The 23,721-nt window shown below is 38.4% G+C and overlaps 2 protein-coding genes and 1 long non-coding RNA gene across 4 annotated transcripts; 2 read left to right on the forward strand and 1 right to left on the reverse strand.

Annotated features, from left to right (window-relative positions):
- Nucleotides 1-632: 632 nt before the first annotated feature.
- On the reverse strand, nt 633-8,677 carry zmp:0000000881 (uncharacterized). 2 transcript variants are annotated; one of them, XM_061050038.1, is made up of 6 exons: nt 8,515-8,607; nt 8,384-8,430; nt 6,693-6,838; nt 5,441-5,579; nt 4,934-5,041; nt 633-2,976 (listed from the first exon to the last, which is right to left on the reverse strand). In XM_061050038.1, the coding sequence occupies exons 3-6, from the start codon at nt 6,836-6,838 to the stop codon at nt 1,906-1,908; spliced, it is 1,464 nt and encodes a 487-aa protein (XP_060906021.1). In that variant the 5' UTR covers nt 8,384-8,430; nt 8,515-8,607; the 3' UTR covers nt 633-1,905. The 2 variants fall into 2 exon arrangements, with proteins under 2 accessions (XP_060906021.1, XP_060906020.1); XM_061050037.1 differs by lacking the exon at nt 8,384-8,430 and having other exon boundaries at nt 8,515-8,677.
- LOC132983640 (uncharacterized) lies at nt 7,831-9,741 on the forward strand. The gene is made up of 2 exons (XR_009674859.1): nt 7,831-8,121; nt 8,495-9,741. It is a non-coding gene; the product is annotated as an uncharacterized LOC132983640 (long non-coding RNA).
- Nucleotides 9,742-12,780: 3,039 nt separating this feature from the next.
- On the forward strand, nt 12,781-21,843 carry LOC132983642 (uncharacterized). Its single transcript, XM_061050042.1, has 9 exons — nt 12,781-13,831; nt 14,302-14,702; nt 16,572-16,625; nt 16,995-17,255; nt 18,285-18,332; nt 20,851-20,898; nt 21,013-21,059; nt 21,218-21,234; nt 21,497-21,843. The coding sequence occupies exons 1-9, from the start codon at nt 13,677-13,679 to the stop codon at nt 21,534-21,536; spliced, it is 1,071 nt and encodes a 356-aa protein (XP_060906025.1). The 5' UTR covers nt 12,781-13,676; the 3' UTR covers nt 21,537-21,843.
- Nucleotides 21,844-23,721: the final 1,878 nt, after the last annotated feature.

Raw genomic sequence — 23,721 nt, forward strand, 5'->3', positions numbered from 1 at the left:
TTTGTAACTTCTAATAATGGTCATATTTAAATATGTTTACAGTAGAAAGAGGGTTAGAAACAAAGCGTCTGATAGCAGTCAGTATTTTTATTCATCAGTTTTGATTAACATCAGGTGGTGCAGGGTTGCTTTGCGTCTGTTTGCCAAAGATTTAATGATAAAATCTATTTACCAGGTACGTTTTTTGGGAGATATCAACATGGTTGATATTTGATCGAGCTTTGATTGGCTCATTGAAGAAACATTTTCTCTGCTTGACTGTCAACCTAAATTGCTGAGTTTTAGATGTCCTGCTGATTAATCCTGACTGAAGGAAAAATACTTTTTTCCTAATGGTCTTGCAGGATTAAAAAAAATCTTCATTGACGCATTCCAGCAGCCATAACAGTTTGAAATGGTGTTATAAGCCAAATACTGTCTTGACCAATAAATGCATGTTAACTTACATCTCAGTCAGTTATATCACTAATACTGACCCATGCGTTCTGCCATATATATTTATGTGATACACAATATTAAGTTTTCCTTAAATTTATTGACATTGAAAACAGCCAAAGCGATGAGAATCTAATGACCAAAATTGACAAAAACAGTCCTAAACGTGAGTATAAAGAATCCCACAGAAACAAAGATGAATTACAAAACAGAAATGAATTTATTTCATACATAAATGTCATGTTCACAGTCCTGATAAAGCAGATGTTAAAAAACATTCACAGATGGTTGTTCATGCCCAGAGTTATATAAGATAATCTTTCCTGGCAAGCAAAAAATAGGCTTAATTAAATACCTATGACTCAAACCGCTTCAAGGGCTCTCCTTATTAGAGCGTCACACTGGGAGGCTGTATTCCACATTTGAACAGGTTGAGTTCATAAACAGGCGCCTACTGTAGCGCTGGGTAAGTTCACTCCTTGGCTTAGTCGAAATGCTTACATTCATGCCTTGTGTTACGCCCCACCATAATTGAATTGAATTTATTTATTTAATAGGGACAATGCAATTTAACATAATTTCAATACAAAGCATGAAACTGATGTGCTGCATAAAGAGTATATAGCTATTGCTAATTTCCAACTCGTGTCCCCAGTTCGGCCTTTGTGTAAAGAAACAGATTAAAATGCTATAAACCAGTTTAAAAAGATACTATTTAAAAGTGGGTACAGCTCTGGGTTGCTTTGAGCATTTCACCTGTTTTGTAAAAGATTTTAAGTCCGAGATTAATTTTATTTCAGGTGGTAATGTGTTCCAGAGTTTACAGCCTTTGATGGAGAAGGCTGATTGACCAAACGTAGATCTACGATGTTGTATGCTACAGTTTCCATTCACAGTGCTTCTCGTTACCCTGTTTCCGTCCTGTCTTTGAACATATCTGGAGAGAGGTTCAGGGGCCAGATTGTTCATACATTTAAAAACAAGTTTGAGGAAACATAAATGCATAAAGCTCTCAAAACTCAGTAGATTGTGTTTAGGCGGCTCTATTGGGCTAACAACAAACCACACATTGACCCATTAAAAGACACTAAACACCTTAACAAAAGTCAAAACAAAGGGATTTATTACAATTACTTAAACTTAATGATAACACAGATCAAATTAGAAAGTAACTTAAGAAAAGACAACAGACAATCCCTGCCTGAGAGGCACAGCAGTCCCAACTCAAAATGCCTCTTACAAAATGTCTCCCTTTCTGCAGCCAGCACTGGCCTTTTAAGCACTGAGGCCAGGTGTACCTCATTGTGCAATTAGTAGCTTCACCTGGGCTGTAGAACAGAAAGGGAGAAGGGACAAACAGTACAGGGACATATACAGCCGTAACACTTGCATCTTGATCTAAACATTCAACCAGCACTTCATCATTTTTTAAGGGGGTCAAGTATATGCCAAATCTTTAAACTCATATTTTCATTTGCTATTGTACTTGACATCATTGAACTTGACTATCCTCCCATCACGGGTCACCACCTCCTTCTGCTCCCATGTTCCCACCTCACCGTCTTTCTCCTCAAAGCGCCGCACCACCACCCTCCCTGTTGTGGGCAGGTTGCAGGGCAGATCCTTTGAAGCTTCTTGGTACAGCTGCATTTTCATAAGGTCCTTGGTGAGGTCAGCTCTGCCTGACGGGACCAGAGCCTGGTTTTTGTTCTTGTCCTCTGTCCTCTGAGGGGAGGCAGAAAGGTGGGGTGAGGATTGAGGATGCAGAAGCTTTATTTCTGGTCTGGGTGTGCGCTCCCATTTTAGCGGCGATGGAGACTTGTTGAGTGGTGATGGATCTCTGTTAAACGGTGATGGGGCCCTGTTCATTGGAGAATGAGCCCTGTTCATTGGAGAATGAGCCCTGTTCATTGGAGAATGAGCCCTGTCCATTGGCGTTTGAGCTCTGTCCATTGGAGAATGAGCTCTGTCCATTGGCGTTTGAGCTCTGTTCATTGGAGAATGAGCTCTGTTCATTGGAGAATGAGCCCTGTTCATTGGAGAATGAGCCCTGTTCATTGGAGAATGAGCTCTGTCCATTGGCGTTTGAGCTCTGTTCATTGGCGCTGGAGACTGATTTCTGGCATTAATATTAGGTGAGGCTGGCTGAAGGTGCTCTCTTTGAACGGGAGTATTTACGACAATCCCTGTACCTCCAGCCCTTCTTATTTCACTCATAACCCCACCCACCGAGGCCCTTACAGAAGGGTTGGTTTCCACCATCCTACACACTGCGTGGCAGTACGGCTGATCATGAAGGGTCTGCTTGATCTTTTCAGGACAGACGGTTGGTGTGTAAAGTCGGATCCGGGCAAGGAGCTCTGCGATGATCTTTCCCATGGCCCACACGTCTGAGCGCTGGTCCCGCTGGCTGCCCTTCTGCAGCACTTCGGGGGCGGAGTACGCCTCATTCCCCATGTCAATAGCAGAGTTTAGACCATGACGGAAGAACTTGGCCAAACCCAGGTCGATGATGACAGCTCGGTTTGTGTTGTGCTCCACCTTGAAGACAAATGCTGTTTAGTCTGAAATGTTGTCTAACAAATAACAAACCAATTCACAACATTCACTTTGAATTGGATTAATTAAAACAAGGTGGTCCGTCAGATTCAGCTTCAGTCAGTTATTGGGAAATGGTTCTTTAGTTTGATACCAAGAGTGTACGGCCACTTAACTGTACAGAGCCATGCACAGCATAAGTCTTCTGCTTAGAGCTCAACAAAGCAGAAGGTTAATTTCACAAATGTTGCCGTTTTTTCAGTTACCAACAAAAGTTTTGACAAAATTGATTGCGCTTGATTGGAAAGTTGAAGCCACATGAAACCCAGATCCTCTACAATTACAAGCTCAAAACAAGCTTCAGATTACTATGTTGAGAAGTAAATCTCAGCTAGGTAGGTTTTGTTATTTTTGGTCTTACCTTTCCCCCCATCTTAGCTTTATGCTATGCAGCTAAGCTAACCAGCTGATTTAAGCAGCCTTGATGGGATATGAGAGCATTGTCAAACTTCTCATCTCTTTCTTTAAAAAAATTATTTTTTGGCTTTTTGTGCCTTTAATGGAGAGATAGGACAGTGGATAGAGTTGGAAATCGGGGAGAAAGAGAGTAGAGAATGACATGCGGGAAAGGAGCCACAGGCCGGATTTGAACCTGGGCTTGCCGCTTGGAAGACTAAGCCTCCATACATGGGGCGCGCGCACCAACCACTGCGCCACCAGCGGCCCAAACTTCTCATCTCTCAGCAAGAAATAACCTTCTAAGTATGGAAATTATGGTCTTGTGCTCGTAAAAGTAAGTACCTAAATGTGTCTACATTTAAATATTGTCATTTAAGATGGAGTAAACTTTCCTGATATTGGGATTGAGTTGGTTGTGGTTATTCTCAAATATTTATCATTTAAGTAACACATTTTAATATGTGAACTAATTTGTAGAATAGTCACAAACTAGCTAAACGGCTATTTACTGAAAGCAAAACATCCAACAGTTGTGGAGACATTTTATACATAAAATAGGAAACCCACGGAGCTCCTGCAAACCTAAAAAGTAAAAAAAAACATTATATATATATATATATATATATATATTGTGAGGACAAGATAGTAACTAGTGCACACAACATAATAACTTGTGGGAGCAATATGATAATTTCTTTGCACAACATATCATCTAACTTGTCCAAAAATCCAAGATTTTTTATTTTTTTTTGTACTCTTTGGGACTTCAGGGGGCTGCGTAGAAGCCTACAAAGTAGAATGAGATAAGTCACCCTGCTAGCATCCCTACAAATGATCACAGGAAGTAATATCACAATTGTATGACGGAGGATTAGGGCCACGTTAAAAAAAAAAAAGTTACATTTCGAGATTAAAGTTGGAAATTTACGAGATTAAAGTCGTAAATTTACGAGAATAAAGTCGTACATTTACAAGATTAAAGTCGTAAATTTACGAGAATAAAGTCGTACATTTACAAGATTAAAGTCGTAAATTTACGAGAATAAAGTCGTACATTTACGAGATTAAAGTCGTAAATTTACGAGAATAAAGTCGTACATTTACAAGATTAAAGTCGTACATTTACGAGAATAATCTCGTAAATTAACAAATTCGAGACCAGCCTGCGCGAAAATGATAAAAGTAGAACTCTTGTAAATTTACAACTTTAATCTCGTAAATTTGCGACTTTAATCTTGAAATTAAAAAAATAAATAAAATATTTACGTGGCCCTAATCCTCCGTCGTACAATTGTCTACATAAGAAAGAAAAAAGGAAAATATCCTTGCAATTTTGAAATAAAAAAGGCCAGTAAAGACATTGGACTCAAACATATTGAGGAATAACATCCAATTTTAGGACCATACATGTACTGTGTTTTTAAGATCTCATTATTGGTAATGGTCTTCATGTTATGAGTGAGAGAAATGACTCTGACAGAAGGAACAGCCCTTAACTCACCATGATGTTCTCGGGCTTGAGGTCTTGATGGACGATATCTTTGGAGTGGAGGTGAAGCAGCCCTTCACACATGCCGATAATGATGGTCCCTTTAATAGATGGAGTCAGCTGTAAAGACAAACATTTGAGATCAAGTTTAGCTGGACAGGGATCATATTTTATCCTAAAAATATTCAGAACAACTTTCTTACACTGAGTCGCACGCCCTTTTTTCCTCAGACCTGAATCAAACTGCACCTTGACTGGAGTTTCCCAGGCATGACGTGTAACCAGTGAGGCAGGTATTATGATGAGTCTGAGTCTTAGGTTTGGAGAGTATAGGAATTTTTAAGCAAATGATTGCTTTGACAAGAACAAGATGTCTATGATGACCTGCCTTTCATCGTAGTCATATTGTGCTAAATCTGTTTACACAGAACCATAAAAACCAAGTGTGACATGTATTTGTATTTTAAGAACAAATATCCTTGCTTTCAGGATGAAATATGTGTGTCAGGATGGTATTACCTGTATTTTGGACTTTGATGCTTTGAAGATGGTGGTCTCCAAGTCTTCTCCGAAGATAAACTCAAGAGGAATAATCCATTTTCCGTCCATCAGGTTTATGTTGCCCAGAAGTTTCACTATGTTGGGATGATCTGCCTTGCTGCAGATCAGTTGAGTTAAATAATGGGGAGGGAGAGAAAATGAAACATTATATTTGAAACACAAATATTTTAAAAAGACAATATCTGGCTTATCTGGTAAACATTGGGTAAACTTCAATATGGCAATAGAGGAAAAATCAAGGACACTTCTGCAACTTATTTAGAGCCAAGACCCCGTTAGATATTTCACAGCATGAGGATGATTTTTGATCCGGCACTAGAGAAGAGGTGACCAGAATTATGTCTATTCATCATTTGGACCCTTTCAACGTATTCCTTTCTCCTTTAATAATTATTGATATTTAATATGTGGAAAGTTAGCCATTTAACGTGCAACAAATGCTGTTTGAGATTGTCACCGGTATGTGCTTCTGTTTACATGTTGATTGTTAATTTTCACTGATATTGATGACAACATTATTGATATTTAGGATGGTGTTGATGCTAGTTAGGATTCTCATGAGAAGCTGTCGATGTTGATGAAGATATATATATATTAACATCGCACAAAAAGTAAGGAAATTTGTGTTTGGTAGATTATTTCTTTGTTGTAACAATGCTTCTTGGCATATACTTATATACATCCACAAACCATTAATATAACTACATTTATATACACACCCTAACTCAGTGCAGTGTCAGGAAAACTACACTTCCTTCAACGTCAGATTTAATTGCATTTACAAACAAGTTTGACGAAAGACAAGGTTGTTACATGTCCCTCAGCACATTCTTTGGGTGTGAGCCAGCAGTTATCTATAGAGGAGCCATTACATTCTCTGTTATGTCTTTGATGGCTTCCCATAAAGGTTTTCTTATCTGCATTTCCACATCTTGTTTCTCTCTCTTATTGGTGATGGTTACTAGGTCATGCTCAGGATTTTTTTTGCTGTGTATGTTAAAGCTCTGAAATGTTGTTTTGTTGTTGTGATTAAAGAACATTTAGGAGAAAACTGGTGTAAAGAAAACACAAGAACAAAGGGTGCTCACACAGATGATTCCCCCCCCCCCCCCAGCATTTTAGAGATTTAAACAGCTTAACTTGAAGAATTTTGAGAAAGAAGCCGAAAAAGATTACGTTTTTTTCCTTGTGTAAATGTATATGGACTTACTTGTACACATCACATTCTCTCTCCAGGTCCTTCCTGCCGATGAGCTGTTGGGGGACTTTCTTTATAGCAGCCCAGGTGTCATTGTACTTCTGCTTGTACACCTTCCCAAAGCAGCCCTGTGCCAGAGTGCTCGTCGAGTACGCCATCTAGGAGACAGCAGAGTGAGGATTGTGTCATTTTTATAATCATGCTATAAAGCGTAGAATTAGTCATGTTAATACAGAGGGGAAAGTAAATAATAAAAATATAAGTTTCTGCACGTAAAGACCTTATGTTTAACACTGACAGCGGTGTTTATTCCATCATTTATTCTTTGATTTGTGACCCTGTTGAGCAGATATCTGGTTCTTTCCCTACCTCTCTGATTTACCATTAGATGTGGGATTCATGGGAATTTTTCTCTTTGTCATCTTGTATTAAAGTGTTTGTGACCATTGTGCAAGGGGGATTCCCAACAGGAGCAATTACTTCAAAGTTGGTTATGTACTAAATAGTGACTCATTAAACAGACAAAAGTCAATAAGAAACCTCTGACTGCCTGTAAAAAACAATGTAGATTCATAGAAGTACTTTACTGCAGTTTAAAGGTGATTACACCACATGGTACATTAAATATTGTTTTAAAAATGGTGTTCGCACATCCAGCTATGTCGTGAAGTATAACTGTAGCTCTGAAAAGAAGAAAATCCTGCACACGACTCTTGCTCTGCATTACAAATTTATTAGAAAAAACATATTCTGCACTTTATCCGCAAAACAAGTCCAAGTCAACCTTGTGAAAGAGATCTAAATGGCCTAATGGAATACTATCCCCCAGTATCATAAAGCCATCTGAAAAATGTACGACTCTCAAATGCTTCTGCACGTATCTTTCATGCAGCTTCCTTTTCAGCATGAATGAACCTGTTGACAGCCAGTCAGAGCGAAAGAGCAAACAGATCCCAGTGCACCCAGCGTTCCCATGAAGGGAGTGTCACCTCTGTTGAGTAATAAAGACTTTCACAGAAATTCTGTGTAAAACCGAAAAAGGACACACGACAGCATGGAAACATGACCGACCTGTGTTTCACGTTCACTTCTTTAGAATCCTTTTTAATCACCGAACAAATCAGATGTTCAGTGTGCGGGGGCGGACAGTCTGGTAAACCAGGATATCCTGAATCCTGAAGCAACCTCCAAAAACACTAAGATGCATAAATATAACAAACCCCCCCCCCCCCCCCCCCCCCTCAGGGACCAGATAAATGAACCGTAGCGGGGCTTGTTGTGTAAACAAAAGCTCCCATGCACTGCTCTCAACCTGATGTGCTTCTGCTGGAAGAATATGGTCTGAAAAGAAATCTGCAGTCAGCATTCCGCAGCTACTTTTACTCACACTTGGTGCTGCTGCGTGTTATCTAACCCAAGGAGCGAAAAAGCTGACGAACTGGTAAGTCCACAAGAGGAGGAAAAAGAAAGGTTTTCTTTGCTTTGGCTTGAGTACAACATTTGAAGCTGTTATTGTAAGTGCATAATTGAAAGCTCACACTTGTGTTTAATTTAGAGCTGCTTACACTGAACAGCAACCAGTCAGTCACCTTACAAGCATTAATATTCACAAAAGACAGACTTAAGAAAAAGAAAAAGAGCAGAAAGCAAGTGGACAGCCTCATCAGTGCATTCATTCTGTAGAAATAAAGGCATTTTATTACTTTTTATTCAATAGTCCTTTTGATCCAGTGTGAAGACGACAGGCTGACTATAAGTAATAAAGTGTAAAAACGTATTTGAATATTTGACTCTGATTCTTTGTTGTTTAACAGAAACATATGAAGGTGCCTACCTGTCTGCTGTAGAGGGAGAGATGCCGCGTCAGGTCTGAGCACGAGTTGACATAGTTGTTCCTCTTTATACCTGCTCCACACCTCCTTCCTGTGTCTGATCCATGTCCCCTGGCGAAGCAGCACACCTGAGTGGAGAGCAGGAGTGAGTCACACTGATGAGTAAAAATATAATGCACTTTAAAACCAAATGAAAACAGAGCTGCACCGACTCAGCTGAGATGAGGGGGAGGGGGGATTCCTGTTCTGATGACCGTGTGGAAAATACAGAAGCCACACCTTTGATACATAGATGATTAGGTCTGTATGTTACAGCTATATCACCCACCCAAAAGGACCTTCTCTCTCGCAGCACCCTTACTCCGCCTGTGTCCTTAGATGTTATTTTCCAGGGTAAAATATTATTTTTCTGATGTTCTTGTATTGTTTTTTTTTGCTTGAACTATTTTCTCTTTTCCCCTTGAATTTATTCATATCAGCAATTTTTATTTTGTATATTCTAAGTTCCTTATTTAACCTCCTCATCTTGTATCTTTCTCAGCGGGGATTCTAGAGTCTGTCGGGGGAAAAAAAATCAACTGGGGGGGCTCCAACCACCAGCATTCATCACCATCATGTCTGCCAGTGTCTCTACGCTTCCCTCCTCTTCCTCTTCCTTTTTTTCTCTCCTGTAGACGGACAATTCCTCTTCATTGTTCTTTGTTGACTTTCATTGACAAACTTTGGTGTTCATAGAAATAATGCATGCAACGCAGAGCAGGCCAATGAGAGTGAGCGCTGTCAGGTGGGGCCCCATTAGGGAGGTTTCCTTCTGTTGTTGCAAAATTTGTTGTTGTTGCACATTTTGGGGCACTGCTTTGGTTTAAGTTTGTCAGCCCTCAGAGGCCCCCTACTGGTCTGGGGCCCTAAAACGCAGTTGCCTGCCTTGCTTGTTGACATGCAGTGCCTCTGATCATTCTCCTGTCTCCTCCATTTTTAAAGATGCTAAATAAATGTTTGTATTGCAAAAATACTCGCAACACCGTGGCTGCCAAAAATACGACTTATTTTTATTTACATTATTTTTTAGATTATTTTAGACCGGTTTGTTGGAGTGATTTTAAAATGTTTCTATTTTAACGTTTTCTTTTCTCTCTGTCATGATGTCGAGTGTGGAGCACTTTGAATAACCTTGTTGCTGAAATGTGCTTCAAAAATAAACTTGCCTTAATAGGCTAAAAAAAAGTTCACACAGGAAGTGGGTCGGATGATTAAACAGATGTTCACACCAGGAATAGATGTTGGTTTGCAGTTACACTGTATACAGACTTTTGAATTAAAAAAAAAAAAATAATAATAATTACAACTCCCAAAGCTTTATTATGCATTAAGACAAATGATCTAAGAGATGATTTGAGTTGACTGTTTATTAGTTGGGTTGTTTATTCACTGGCCTATAAATCCCTGATGGAGATAGCACAGTGCTGTAACACCACTAAGCTAACACTGTGTGTCACAACTCTACTGTACTATTGTGACCAACGGGAAGAAAAGATCGATAAAGTGACTTACACTTATTGTCAAACATGATGACACATTTTGGATATATTGCATAACTACCAGGCACGTGCACTCCTGAGACAAATACATACATTTAATTTATTGTTCTTTTAAACAGCCTGACCCGCCGAACAGATCACCTGTAAATTCTAAAAGAATAATGAGGTCGGGAGATGGATGTGACGAAGCCCCGCGTGATGCTCACTCCTCAACACTCGTTCCTGCCGCAGCTTCGAGGTGCACAGAAACTCCGTCAGTGCGAAGTGAAGTTTCCGCGGAGGATAACACATCAGGTATGTGGCCAAAGTTTGATCAGAACTGTTGTTTGTTTTTGGTTTAAAGTTGATGGATAAACTGAAAGGCTTCACATTTTTATTTTGTTGGCAGGATGAAGACTATCGCTTTGTTTGAGCTCTTTAGTGGTTTAAGATGCGACAAAGAAAAAGGAAGTCAATGAAGTGTGTTGAGAGACACTAAAGGCAGATTGGAGGAAGTGGTGGTTGTTTTTTTGTTTGTTCATTATGACAACTGCATACTACAGCATGTTGACAATAGTTGTTAGTTAATTGGAATATTGTGCCTATAATGGCAGCCTCACAGAGCTGTTGGTGAAAAGTAACTGTTATGATACAGGTTTATTTAAGCAGAGCTTTTCTGCTGATTTTCATGTAGTCTGACTGTGGCCTAGGTGGGCCATTCTACCGAACTGGTTCAAAGTCAGGTTGGAAATATTTTGTTAAGTTTTATTCCCAAATTTTTTTCCCTATATATTGTACCATATCTGAAGTATACATATCTAGCAAAAATAATCGTCAAATTTGATATTGTATTTTTTTTTTTAAAGATTTGTTTATTAGGAAAACATAAAACTTTACAAGCAAATCCACTGTCAACATGAACATTTTGTGGTGTGTTTCAAATAGACACAAAAATATATAAATAAATAATAATGATAAATGAATAACCAGAGAAAATGTAGATGTATATACTTTAATAGATTTAGCAAGTGTACTTCCAATACAGCCCTATATCAAGTAGGCTATTCTATATAGTCATAATATAAGTATATTACAACTATACTAATAATAATACAGCATCAATAATTGTTGTAACAATAATTACAATAATAGTATGATATTGTATTTTTAGACTGTTTTGGAATGTTTTTCCTCTCCCCAAATGTGTTACTACCAAAACATAGTATTAAACTATGATAAAAACAATTTTATGTTAACCTGTTAATATTATGTTTACTTCCCTTATGTGAAGATTCTTTTTACACATTTTTATTGAATGTTTTCACAATAAAAATTAGTTTTTTAACAAATTTCAAATTTCAATTTATAAAATTATTCAAAATCTATGTGTAATCTTTCTTTTTAAAATGTATAACGCTGATCAGATTGATTTCAGAGTTATTGATTAATGAGATGGAACATACAGTTAACCAATCAGTATCATAACATTTTAGTTGATAACTCAATATATATATATATATTTTTAGAAACACCCAGTGTTTCGGTAGTGACCAGTATTTTCTTGTATCATACTCCCTCAACCTTATTGCTTAATTTTAACTCATAACATGCCTGATGTTGGGAATATTAAAAGCACGTATGTTTAGTGGTCAGAAAAATGTTCATCCATGACCATATAGTACAAATATTACTCATCAATTGTGACTAGATGACTGAAATGATGATACTTAAAGAAAATGATGAGATTTAACTACTTACCATTTTGTCATACCGAAATGATAATGTCACTACCGAACTTGACCATATATTTCAGTAGTGACAATTCTACCTAATTTTGAGCATAACTAAAGAATGCTAGCAAGCACATGGCTAGCAAACACATCTTTGAAGAGGTGTACACCCATAGAAACATAATAATTAGTATAAACCCCCCCAAAGTTGACATAATTGAAGAGAATGTGTGTTTAGTAGTGACAAATTTTAAAGTTACACACTGATTTTCAGAATTTGGAGCACATTTATTTAAAAATTATGGGATTTAGCTGCTTATCATTTAGCCATGGGGGACAGGCATGCAATGTCACTTCCTGGTCAAAAATGCAGGGGTGTGGCTTAAGTCTAGGGTCAGCCAAGCCACTAAAACTCAGTGACATGAAAACAAGGGACATGATTTTTTGAGCATAGTTTTTTTATTTAAAAATGAAACCCACAATAAATCTAAGTATTTCAACCTTTGTTTAAACTTAATCATAAAGATCTTTTAAATTACACCATTGAAACAAATCTAAAAAATGTTTTAGGTGGTATTTACATTAATTGAAATTTAGGGATCAGGATTGGGGACAGTTACTTCTCAATAGAAAGTACCCTTTAAATTATGATTTTGTATTTATTTAGCTTATCACTATCTCGTTTAATGCCCTGGGTTTAAATAGATCATAATATAATCTCAGTAAATATCCAGGTCTGACGACTTAATTGTTTTGTTAAACCTTTTTTTTTGTAATGGGACTGCACTTTGCCCCAGATACACACTTTGGTCTGAGGGACCAAATCATGTAATATTTATTATGACGTGTGCTGCTGCCCTCTTGGTCACCCAAATGGGTTAAAGATAAAAGAAAGAAAGAAACAGCACCTAAATGTCAGATATGAGAGGACACTGGTTTCCATAACAACAGCGTGTCTCTGTGTAATCTGACTCATACAAGTTGTTTCTTTCAAAGACACAAGAAATGAAACCAAAACAAAAAATACTATTCTGTCATGTTTGCACTTACATGGCTATACTGTTTAATGTAACTTAATTTAACTTTAATTGATCAAGATTCATTAAATACCATTGACTGCATTCAAACTCAACAAACACTGCCCCTTTGTTAGGCTGTGTATAAGGCAGTTTATTGTGTGCAAATACATGACCGCAGGAACTTTGAATCTGAATATTTCATTCATTTTCTTCCTCTACGTATCCATTTGTAATAACTACAAATGATGTGTTACTTTGTTTAACTTTCCAACCCTGGTTATGGCCCTCTCTTGCAGGATAATTTAAATCAATTGGTGAAATCAGGACCTTACCTCCCGACAGATTTGAGTTTGACAGTGGTTTGATGGTTGTTTATAACGGCAGGTACAAACCAGGCTCTCTGACTCTTTTACTTTACTGGTAACACTGGTTAAGAATCTGAATAGTAGTATCTTTCCACAGTCCTGTCATTAACGGCATGAAAAGATCAAAATAAACTACTAAAAACTAAAAAAATAAATACAAAATTTGCACACCAAGAAAAACATGTTAAGATGAGCAGGTTGTTTGTCGAGCAGAGCGAGGGATGTTGGGAGAAAGAAAAGGAGCTTGAAGCAATTATATATCTGCTGGCTGTTTGACGTCTCCCTGATGGTGAGACTTCATACTCTGAGTAGAAATTATGGGGGGCCTTCATAGTCATTTGTGCCGGATTAACAACAATTCTTTAACTGCTCCCAGCATTTCCTGTTTCTCTTCAGCTGTCCTATCAAATGAAGGCAAAAAAGCGCCAAACCCCCCGCCCCCAGAAAAAACACACTCATCTCCCTAGTGTTTGTGTCAAACTGCAACAGTCTGACTTGAGCGTACTTGTATACTTACAGTATTTAAACACTAGATGGAGATACTGTATGACATATGTGGTCAGTTATTTCCTGATGACAAAACCTTCAGCTTGACATGCTCGCTACAACAACTGCTCCTCTTTGCTGAAGCCAATTCGGACAAAAATAACCCTGCCAACGGATACTTCTTAGCTTTCACTCCCAGAAAGTAAGTTTGTTAGTTTATATTCCTTAAGCTTCTTGTTTTAGACAGGCAGCAGGTGGGATAACGGAGGTATGCATCTTTCATTCATTTAGTACTCATTTCACTCCAACATGTTCGGACTGAACTCTCGAAGCATTTTATCATAACACGTTTGTTTGTTTGATCATATCACACCTTTGGAAAAAGCTGAACCCATGTTGACTCGTTTTGGGAGTCTGTAAATTCACACACTAAAATTTTAAAAAGGGAACAGATAGTCTGATCCCATTTTGGATGGTTTTCATCTGAGTCATGTAATGCAGAGCTCAGTGGTGGCTGCGTTCACATTAATGTAAGCTTGTTGTCGTATCCATTAGTTATTTTGTAGATATTAAATGTGATGACTTGTTTCTATATATTTCTCTAAAAGTGCCAACATATATGTTACCAACTGTAGAAAAAAGATCGGATTCTGTGTTTCATTTCTGTTGCAGTGAGGCCGGCCTCTCCTCCACCATGCGGCACACATGCAATAAAAAGCACGCTGATGGTGATCTGCAAGAAAAACACATCAGCGTCAGAGCGATTACTAAAGATGAACCAGATAACTCTGAGCACCATGGGATGGTAGGAATGCTCTGCTTGAATTCGGATGCAAATGTCCCTAAACTGTCCTGTCCAACTCGAGTAAACGATACACCACGAGACTCGGACGCTGAAGAGGAAGCGGCCATTTTGCATGGGAAACCATGTGTAGTGGAAGAAGGCCCGAAATGCTCCTTCTTGAAAAACAAAACGGATGGCTTGAATGCTGCAGCAAAACCACAGTGTCCACTAATGGTTACTCTGAAACCAAGAAAAAGCCACCAACAGAGGAAAAGAGCTACTGCTGTAGGTAAGAACTGGACATGAAACTTGTTTACATTTTATTCTATATCTATGTCTTGAGGTAGAGAGAGACAGTGAGAGAGAGAGGACAGAGAGACTACCAGAGAGGACTGCTCCAGGATGGGTGGTGGAGGTTCAACGTCCAGAGCTGAGGGGGTCAGGGGGTGGAGAAGAGGGGAGAGAGTTCAGCTTCCTGACAGCTTGGTGGATAAAACTGTTCATTAGTCTGGTGGAGCTGGTGCGGAGGTTCAGTACTGTCTCCCAGATGGCAGGAGGTTAGGGTTAATATGTCTAAGGTAATTCTATACAACAACAGTGCAATACGTTTTAATTAGACAAAAAACGATAAAGTTATTTTATGTCAAATGTGTCAGAATTGTGAAATTTTAATAATTTGTTTATTTACGACAGTGGTGTCCAAACTTTTTTTCTTGAGGGCCAAAATTGTCGTGTTAGAATCGCTCGCGGGCCACAGGTTTTGTTTTTTAAAATATAGTTGAAGAAATAGTAAGGCTTTGTAGATCAGAATCAAAAGGCTCGCTAAAGAAACCCTTTAATAAAAGGAAATCAAATATTTTGATTTCTTCGTTCTACTTTATTTGTTTTTTTTTCTCAGAATCAAGCCTGTAACGTGGTTCATTTTTTTGGAAAAGCTTTCTGCATTTAGCTCAGGTCATTAAATGGTTAACAACAGTCTGCGTGTTTGCAAAAACTTTGCATACGTTTATTTTCATAGTTTACAAAAAAAAAAAAGGAAAATAGTAAAAGCTGTAGATTTAAAAAAACAACAACATACATGTTACAGAACATTTTCTATTTTAGGAATATTGTTCCCTTGCTAACATGAAAAAGAAAAATAAGATAATGTGTCAATCTTAATCAAGGCCTCAGGCCAAAATCTTCTGATTCTTCATTTGAAGTCACGGGCCGCAAAAAATCCCCTCAAGGGCCGCAAATGGCCCTCGGGCCGCACTTTGGACACCCCTGATTTACGAGGTCCTGGTAAAAGGTGGTGCTTTTTAGGACACTTCCATATACTGAGAGGAGTTTGTAATGTCTCGCCCTCATATCATGAACACACATACAGTATATTTGGGTGAGCGGATTGTCTCTGACCCACAAAATGTGAAATAAACCCATCCAGTCCTTTGTTAGTGGACTGCATAAGTCTTACAACACAGAGAAAAATTCTCCGTTCAAAATTTGCTCCCCTTTTGATGTCACAGTGGGATTCATTGTGAAAAAAAAAAAAAAAAAAGACCATCCCCCTCCCTTGGTATATCCCCTAATCAACCCTGACCCCAGCCTAGAACAAAACTTTTGTGCAGGTCTTTTGCACCATTTTATTCTTTCAGGGGGAGGATCTGATAGGATGATCACTACGGGGAAAACTCAGCACAGAAGCAGCTGGTGCTTGATTAATGTTATATATATTTTTTAAAGATTTATTTTGGGCTTTTTGTGCTGGAAAGGAGCCACAAGTGGGATTTGAACCTTGGCCGCCCGCTTAGAGGACCAAAACACGACACAGACATTTCATCCAGACCACGGGACTGTTTTAAAAGGTGGAAAATGGATATGTTGTGTCCCCTTTAATGTGCACAGGGGGAGATTTGTCTCGGGCAAAAGTGCAGAGAACACACACACACAGCTCAGTGCAACTTACAATAACAAGCACAACACAATCATTTTAATAAATAAAGTGTCAAACATGAAAACACTACAGGCGGAATATTCTTATGACAACACAGTTTACCTCATAAATCTGCAGCACAGTGTATAATTCTGATTTTATTAACACCCCTTTGTTATAATAAGCAGCAATATATTGCATAATCGAGAGTATGTTTGATTTTGTTTTATCTGAATTTTACAGGGTTCCTTCTTTGTTCGATGCTGTTACATGCTTCTGGCGCTGAGGGCTCTTTTGGTATGTAGTTTTAAAAAAGTTAAAGTATTTCAGTGTGCAGTGTTTTATTGTATTTTTGTCTTTACTTTGATGTATTCTTAAAAGGGAGCTTGAAGCTATATAAATACTGCACTTTTAACACTGTATGACTAAACAATTGAAAGTAATTTTTTTTTAACTACGTGATGTTTTTCTTGTTCTATCTGCCACATGCTCGACCTGCAGCAGAACAAAAAGCACACACAGTGTATATAAGAGGACTTCATTCAGCCACACTGCGGCAAACCTATTCTGAGCAACTTTCCAGATACAGATTTAAGTTAAGCACAGATGTATACCTGGAGCACCTTTGATGTTACCTGTTCATGTTTTTCTCTGTTCTGTCCACAGCTAGGCCTAAATGTTTTACCTGCAATGACACGGACAGATGCCAACACTTGACCACCATCTACACCCCGGAAAACCATCTTTTGTTCGACAGTAATGACTGCAAAACTTTCCCAGCATGCTCTGATCGTCATAAAACAGCATGCAACCATACTTGTGCTGTTTGTGACAACAAACACAGAATCCTCATCTACTGCCCAGATGATGTTGAAGACCTGGAGGTCGAAGATGGAAAAGGACAGATTCAGAACATCACCTCAGGCTGTACGTACCACACACATTCATTTAACATGATTTCCTTCTGTTTTGGGTGGGTTTCCTGGTCCAGATATAATTGAATATATTTAATATTGTAATGAAGGTAGTTAGCCATTCCTTCTTTGTTAATCTTTTGGGTGGCTAACCCACTGTGGATTATAAACTCACAAGCAAGATTATAAGTGACAAGAAACAAATAATAAATTAGGTCTAATAAAACCGTCCTATAGTAGGGCATACCTTCATAATAGTTACAATATTTAAACTATATTAGAAACGTGTTGATTCAACTGGCAAAGTTATTTTGCAGAATGTAGTTAAATCAGGAGAGACTTAGTTGAGAATGAACAATGATACATTTAACAATTTGGAAAATGAATGTGGGTATTAGTCTCCATCATGACGACTTCATGTACTCGGAGGGGCAATGAGGCCAACAGCAGATAGTGGAGTCTAGACACTGGTGGTGGTGGTGGTGGTGGTGTGCAGGATGTGATGAGGAGGGTTTTTTTTAGCTTGAACTCTGCTGAGCTGGAAGGGAGGAGGGTCACAGCGATTGCACTGAAAAGATAGAATGACTGTGAAAGACTGTAAAAAAACATCAGCAGGATGATTGCTTGAGAGAGCGAGACAGAGGAAGTGGTTGAATGAAGAGATGAGTGAATGTGTGAGAGAAGAAGCACAGTCTTCCTGCTTAAGTTCATTAGGTGACCATCTTTTCTTATTTATGTCTCTTTTCCACAAGTGTTTGATAACCGCATTTGATGGATAAACACACTAAACGTGTATATCGAAATCTATCTATCTCTACAAATCGGACTTAGATCTAATAAAGATATCAGCTGATTTATCGGTATCTGATTTTTTCTTTCCTCAATGTTGGTATGGGCCCTAAAAATACTACCAGGTTTCTAATGATACAGAGCTTAATGCAAATGGATGAAGTATCCTTTTAAGGCTGTAATGTTTTTATTTTTTGTTTACTGCTGCATCACGTGGCTATATTCTTAACATGAAATACACCTTCATGTTCAGGTGAAGAGAGGCAGACCACAGGACGTGGACATCATGGATTGATTGCAGGTATGTATTTCTCGCAAGCACTGAATGACATTTTACAAACAGTGAATGACTGAAAGGACTTGGTATCGGCCCTAAAAATCTCATATCGGTCAGGCTCTACTTCTCAGTTCTGTTAATGCTCATAGTGTAACTCAGTCTCTATCATCTCCTGTCCGCTGTGTCAGGTGTTGATCCTCTCCTATTCCTGCCACAGAGAGACAGTGGAACACGCTATTAACATAGTTTTTATTTGCCAAGAGGCGAGGTTTAGTGGTTTGGAAATGTGTATCCGCACCATGAAAACTAAAACGTTAGCTACTGTAGCTATCCAGCCACCATTAGCCAGTGCGGGACAGTTTGTCTACACAAGACTGTACCAGGAACCCCGGGTGAGTCCGGCTCAACACGGGGAAAGCTGCAGCCAGGTGTACTGACTGGGGCACCCACAAATGCCACTTGACCTAATTTATTTACCCACCATTATATCTTTACCCACAATTTTGGACCCTGAGTACACCGATAGGGCTGAAATCACGACTAATAACGATTCAGCATTCGCAATTAACTCACCGCGACAGTCTGAACTATACACCATTTTGATGGAGTCAGATGAAGCTAAAGGTAGCTATCAGCTACTCTAAGATTAATCAGTGCCAATTTAGTGGAGAACATTTTTTTTTTATTTAGAAGGGGCATGTGGCAAACACAGATGTTATGCAAAACATGAAGAACAGCAGATAGACAGAAACTGGGAGTTAAAGCTCTCTTAGTTTATTTATTGCAGTTCACATCATTATCACGTTATGTTATCGCACATGGCATATTTTTCTCAGATGGTGCAGGCCTAACTGATACCTGTGATTGCATGTCAGTTTACTAAAGTAGTCTTTAAATTGTTTATAATACTTCCATCATAATCAAAACTTAATACCAGGCACAATCTTATGTGAAGCAGATTCTTTGTATTCAACATTAAAGACATTAAAGGGATGCTTCACCTGTTGAAACATGAATCTGTGTTGACATTGGGTCATGTAGTAGAAATGTGAAAAACATTTTGAAGTTGGTGCCTTCTTGACCGAGTAAAGGCAGAAAGTGTATTTTTGGCTGATGTGGATGAAAGACAACAACTCCCAGAATGCACAGCACCACAGGCCACTCCCACTGAAGCTGGGTGCTTTATTTACAGACATTTACTACACACACATACGGCCGTTTCCTCAACTGATTCCGAGATTTCGTCCAGAAGGAATTGGCATCTTGGAAATTCCGGGCAGCAGGACTCTAAGATCTGATTCATGCTTCTTGCGGTCGGCGTGGCCGGCGCGCAGAGGTGTCAAAAGTATTCACATTCATTACTCAGGTAGAAGTATAGACACTAGGGTTTAAAAAGACTTCTGTAGAAGTTTTAGTATCAACTCAAGCTTTTTACTCAAGTAAAAGTGTAAAAGTACTGGTTTCAAAACTACTTAAAGTATAAAAGTAAAAGTAATGTAAGGGGAGAAAAAAGCCATTAAGGACAAAAGCCTAGGCCGTACCACAGGGGCCTATAGTGCTCTACCCCACCTTTAAATTTTTTTTTCTAAAGGCCATAATGACTTAATGTTGAAAAATTTGGGATGCACCTGTTTCAGCCGCATTTATGCCCATTGAAAATGAACGCATTTTAGTACAATGCAAATACATTAAAGGACCATATATGTGTACTACTGAGCATTAACATGTGTTTCATGGAGCGGAAGATATGATGACTAGTAGCTCTGCCACGGACATCTTCGTACTAGGCTACATCCGTCTGCTATTTCCTTGCAGGAGTGTGACGTGATTTGTGTCATGTGCAGGTGCGATGGATCGCGTACAAACAAACCAATAAGGTGTCGGAATGGTATATGTTTATACTTCTCATCCAACCACAATCAAATTCACTCTATCAGGATGGCACGATTCATCTGTCTATGGATTTATCTGGATAGGTTTCTTTTTGTGTTTTTTTTAACGATGACAAGCCCGAATGAAAACAAGCCGAAATGAAATAGGAGTAACAAGGCTATTTTTAAAATGTAAGGAGTAGAAAGTACAGATAATTGCGTGAAATCTAAGGAGTAGAAGAAAAAAGTCGGCTGAAAAATAATTACTCCAGTAAAGTATAGATACCCAAAATTTCTACTTAAGTAAGGTACTTCGTTACTTGACACCTCTGCCGGGTGGCCCTCTGCGAGGAGGGTCCGTGGAGGGTCTGACCGCCCAGCCGGGCACCTCCAAGATCAGAGCAGCCGCCGATGAAACAAAATGGCGATTTTTGCGTCATCTGAGGCTCCTTTTCAGAAAATAAATACAGATAATTCCCATCTCAGGGGAAAATGAGGGCGGGATGCACGGCCATTCAAAAATACTACCAGGTTTCTAATGATACAAAGCTTAATGCAAATGGGTGAAGTATCCCTTTAAGGCTGTAATGTTTTTATTTTTTGAAACCTGAAAGGTTTGCTGCTGCATCACGTGGCTATATTCTTAACATGAAATACACCTTCATGTTCAGGTGAAGAGAGGCAGACCACAGGACGTGGACATTATGGATTGATTGCAGGTATGTATTTCTCGCAAGCACTGAATGACATTTTACAAACAGTGAATGAGTGAAAGGACTTGTTTGTTTTTTTACCTTGTCACCACATGACGATCAGGTGTTTTCTTTTTTCAGTCATTGTCATTGTGGTCATTGTGGTCATTGTGCTGCTGGTCTGTTATGTAAGTCTCAATTATGTCACTATGCAAAATCATTTCAAACATCTCAAGTCAGGAGTCACTGAAGCATCATGGTTATTGGTCTGACATTGCTGTAAATGTTTTGGATAAAGAACGCCACATTTCACTCTTTAAATCAACAATTTAATTCTTTCTTTCAGATCTGCAAGAAAAACAGGTAGGTTCAATCTGTTTTCATGTATTTTATATCTCGTTGACCACATACCTTTCTGTTCTAGTAGTTTCATTAGACATTTTGATGAGATAAGATGCATACCATCTTAAAGAGATTCTCAGTCCAACCCGATTCTATGGTGCAGTAATATATGAACACAGAAAAATAAAAAAGCCACTAGTTGGCTGTGTTTTTTGTTTTTTTAACTCCACATGTTAGCATCAAACATCCAGTGATTGTATTTCTTTTCTGTTTTTTTAAACAGGGCCGTTGCTGTGATCTCTGAACTGGGAAAAAGTACATGAGGGAGACTGGTCTGTAAATGTTTTACAAATCAGTACATCATCCGGGTATTTTTGGCATACTGCTGTTCTTGCGTGTCCTAAATTAATGCAAAGACAAGGATAATATCGTTGAACATCAGAGCAGCAAAAAGTGTATTTTTTTGTTGTTGAATTGAGATTTCACAAAGACATCAAAAGTAGAAAAATAAGAAATAAATATTAACAGTGAAAAGTTGTCTGCAACATGATTTAATATTATTTTGTTTTTGTGACAGTCCCTGTAAATATAAAAGACTTTACAATAAATAAACATATATTTAATCCTCAGTACACATTTGAAGTTGTTAACGTCTGTATGATGATATTAAATGTCTATCTTAGTTGGAGCAGTGTTTGAACTCACATGTTGCTTCCTCCATGACGACCGGACACAATAGGCGTTGCACGTGATCTGAAAGTCGACATCGGTGCACACTCGCTGGTGGAGGGTTTTATAACCCACTACCACTCCCCGCTAGTTGGTTTGGGACGGACTTAATATGGCAGACCCTCCGCGGGGACGCGCAAATGGAGGGGTAGTGGGTAGGCGTAGGGTGTAATGGTTGGTTTGAAAAAGGGCCCTCTTCAAGTGAACTTTAACAATCTGCAATAATTTAATACATAACTGCAGGTTGTTTCTGCTTCAATCATGATATCTTATTTTATCAAGACATTTTATGGTCCACCTGATATTGTTTTTTTGGATTAGTGAGTTGGATTATCTTTAGTTATTTTTGTTTTTGTCAAAATGTTCACCTTAATAAAGTTTATCATTGGGAGCTCAACAGTGTGCAGACCTTCTGCTTTATTATAACAATGACATGGAACCAGACCATGGCGTCTGTTATGGTTAATCGGTGGAAGGAGTACTCAGAATCAAAAGGAAAGGAAAACGCAGAAGTCCCACCATCAAATTTTACACAACTCACTGTACTGAGCTGAGCAAATTACCTTTGTTACTGTAAGTGAAAGTAGGCTATGAAGAAGTGCAGTAATGTATAATTATTTAAGTTTTAACTACTCCATTTACTGATGGGTAGTAGTGGTGTGCGATATAACGATATTAGATCGTGAAGGATTTTAACGTGCCGACGATCTGCCAAAGCAGGGCGATCGTAGAACTGGGCTGATGTGTTTATTCTGTCATGCTGCAGTTTGTGCTCCTACACAGACGAGTCTCCCCCCCTCTTTTTTTGCTCTGCAGCGGTGAAAACGAAAAAGAAACTTAAGAGTAAAGTTCGCAAAAACAACTCCATCCCGGTATATGCAACTGGTAGTTTTATCTACGATAGTTTATTGAAAGATTATTTTTATAATCTATCAATAACAGGCTAACTACAAAGCCAATGAACTCCCAAAAGGGATTTTATTTTATCTTGTGCAAACAGGAATAGCTTGTACGCATAAGATAACTATCTTGTCTCTTTCACTCCTGTTGCTCTTCTTTTTTGTATCAGGTCTTTATTTTGTTATTACAGCATTTTGTGTTGAATTGCTAACTTTATATTTGAGGCCATAAATGTTTTCTTGAAATGTACATAATCCAGTAAGGTATGGGTCGTGTTGAGCGGCGAGACACAAAAATAAAGATTAATTCATATATTGAATGCACTTATATATATATATATATATATATATATATATATATATATTAACTTTCTGGGACTTCAAGGGCTCTTTACCAGGATGAAATGGCGCTGAATGTGTGCAGCACTTTGAGTCCAAGACAAATTGTGAGTACACAAAATGTATCAAATTGTATTGCATCATTATCTTAAATATCTTAAAAGAACAAACACCTATATTCTACTACTGTTAATATACTTATAACATGCAGGTATGTTTTAATGCAGACTCACATTCTATCATGATAGAGGTTCAAAAAGTGGAAACAGGCATCATATATAAACATGATAAAAACTTACAGTAACCATTGCAATGCATATTTTTCATAGGCTAGGCCAGATGTTTGCTCATTACTTTCACGTATTAGGCTACTCAAGGAAAGGATCTGGATACTTCTCCCGACAGCGCTACAAAACCTGTAAAAGAAAATACTAAATCTTATTCCAACAGAAACTCGGTCAGACTTGGTCAATGGGTCATACTCACACAAAGGCCCGCGCATTTTCACTTCCACGAGCACACAAACACAGAGACAGGTTAA

The sequence above is a fragment of the Labrus mixtus genome, chromosome 11, assembly GCF_963584025.1.
Source record: "Labrus mixtus chromosome 11, fLabMix1.1, whole genome shotgun sequence".
NCBI classification, from domain to species: Eukaryota; Metazoa; Chordata; class Actinopteri; order Labriformes; family Labridae; genus Labrus; species Labrus mixtus.

Coding starts and splice junctions, on each gene's coding strand:
- zmp:0000000881 (XM_061050037.1), bottom strand. CDS start 6,838: ATGGCGTACTCGACGAGCACTCTGGCACAGGGCTGCTTTGGGAAGGTG. Junction 5,042..5,440: donor CATCAAAGTCCAAAATACAG/GTAATACCATCC, acceptor TTGTCTTTACAG/CTGACTCCATCTATTAAAGG. Junction 2,977..4,933: donor TCAAGCCCGAGAACATCATG/GTGAGTTAAGGG, acceptor TTTGTCTTCAAG/GTGGAGCACAACACAAACCG.
- LOC132983642 (XM_061050042.1), top strand. CDS start 13,677: ATGGAGATACTGTATGACATATGTGGTCAGTTATTTCCTGATGACAAA. Junction 17,256..18,284: donor TCAGAACATCACCTCAGGCT/GTACGTACCACA, acceptor CTTCATGTTCAG/GTGAAGAGAGGCAGACCACA. Junction 20,899..21,012: donor ACATTATGGATTGATTGCAG/GTATGTATTTCT, acceptor TTCTTTTTTCAG/TCATTGTCATTGTGGTCATT.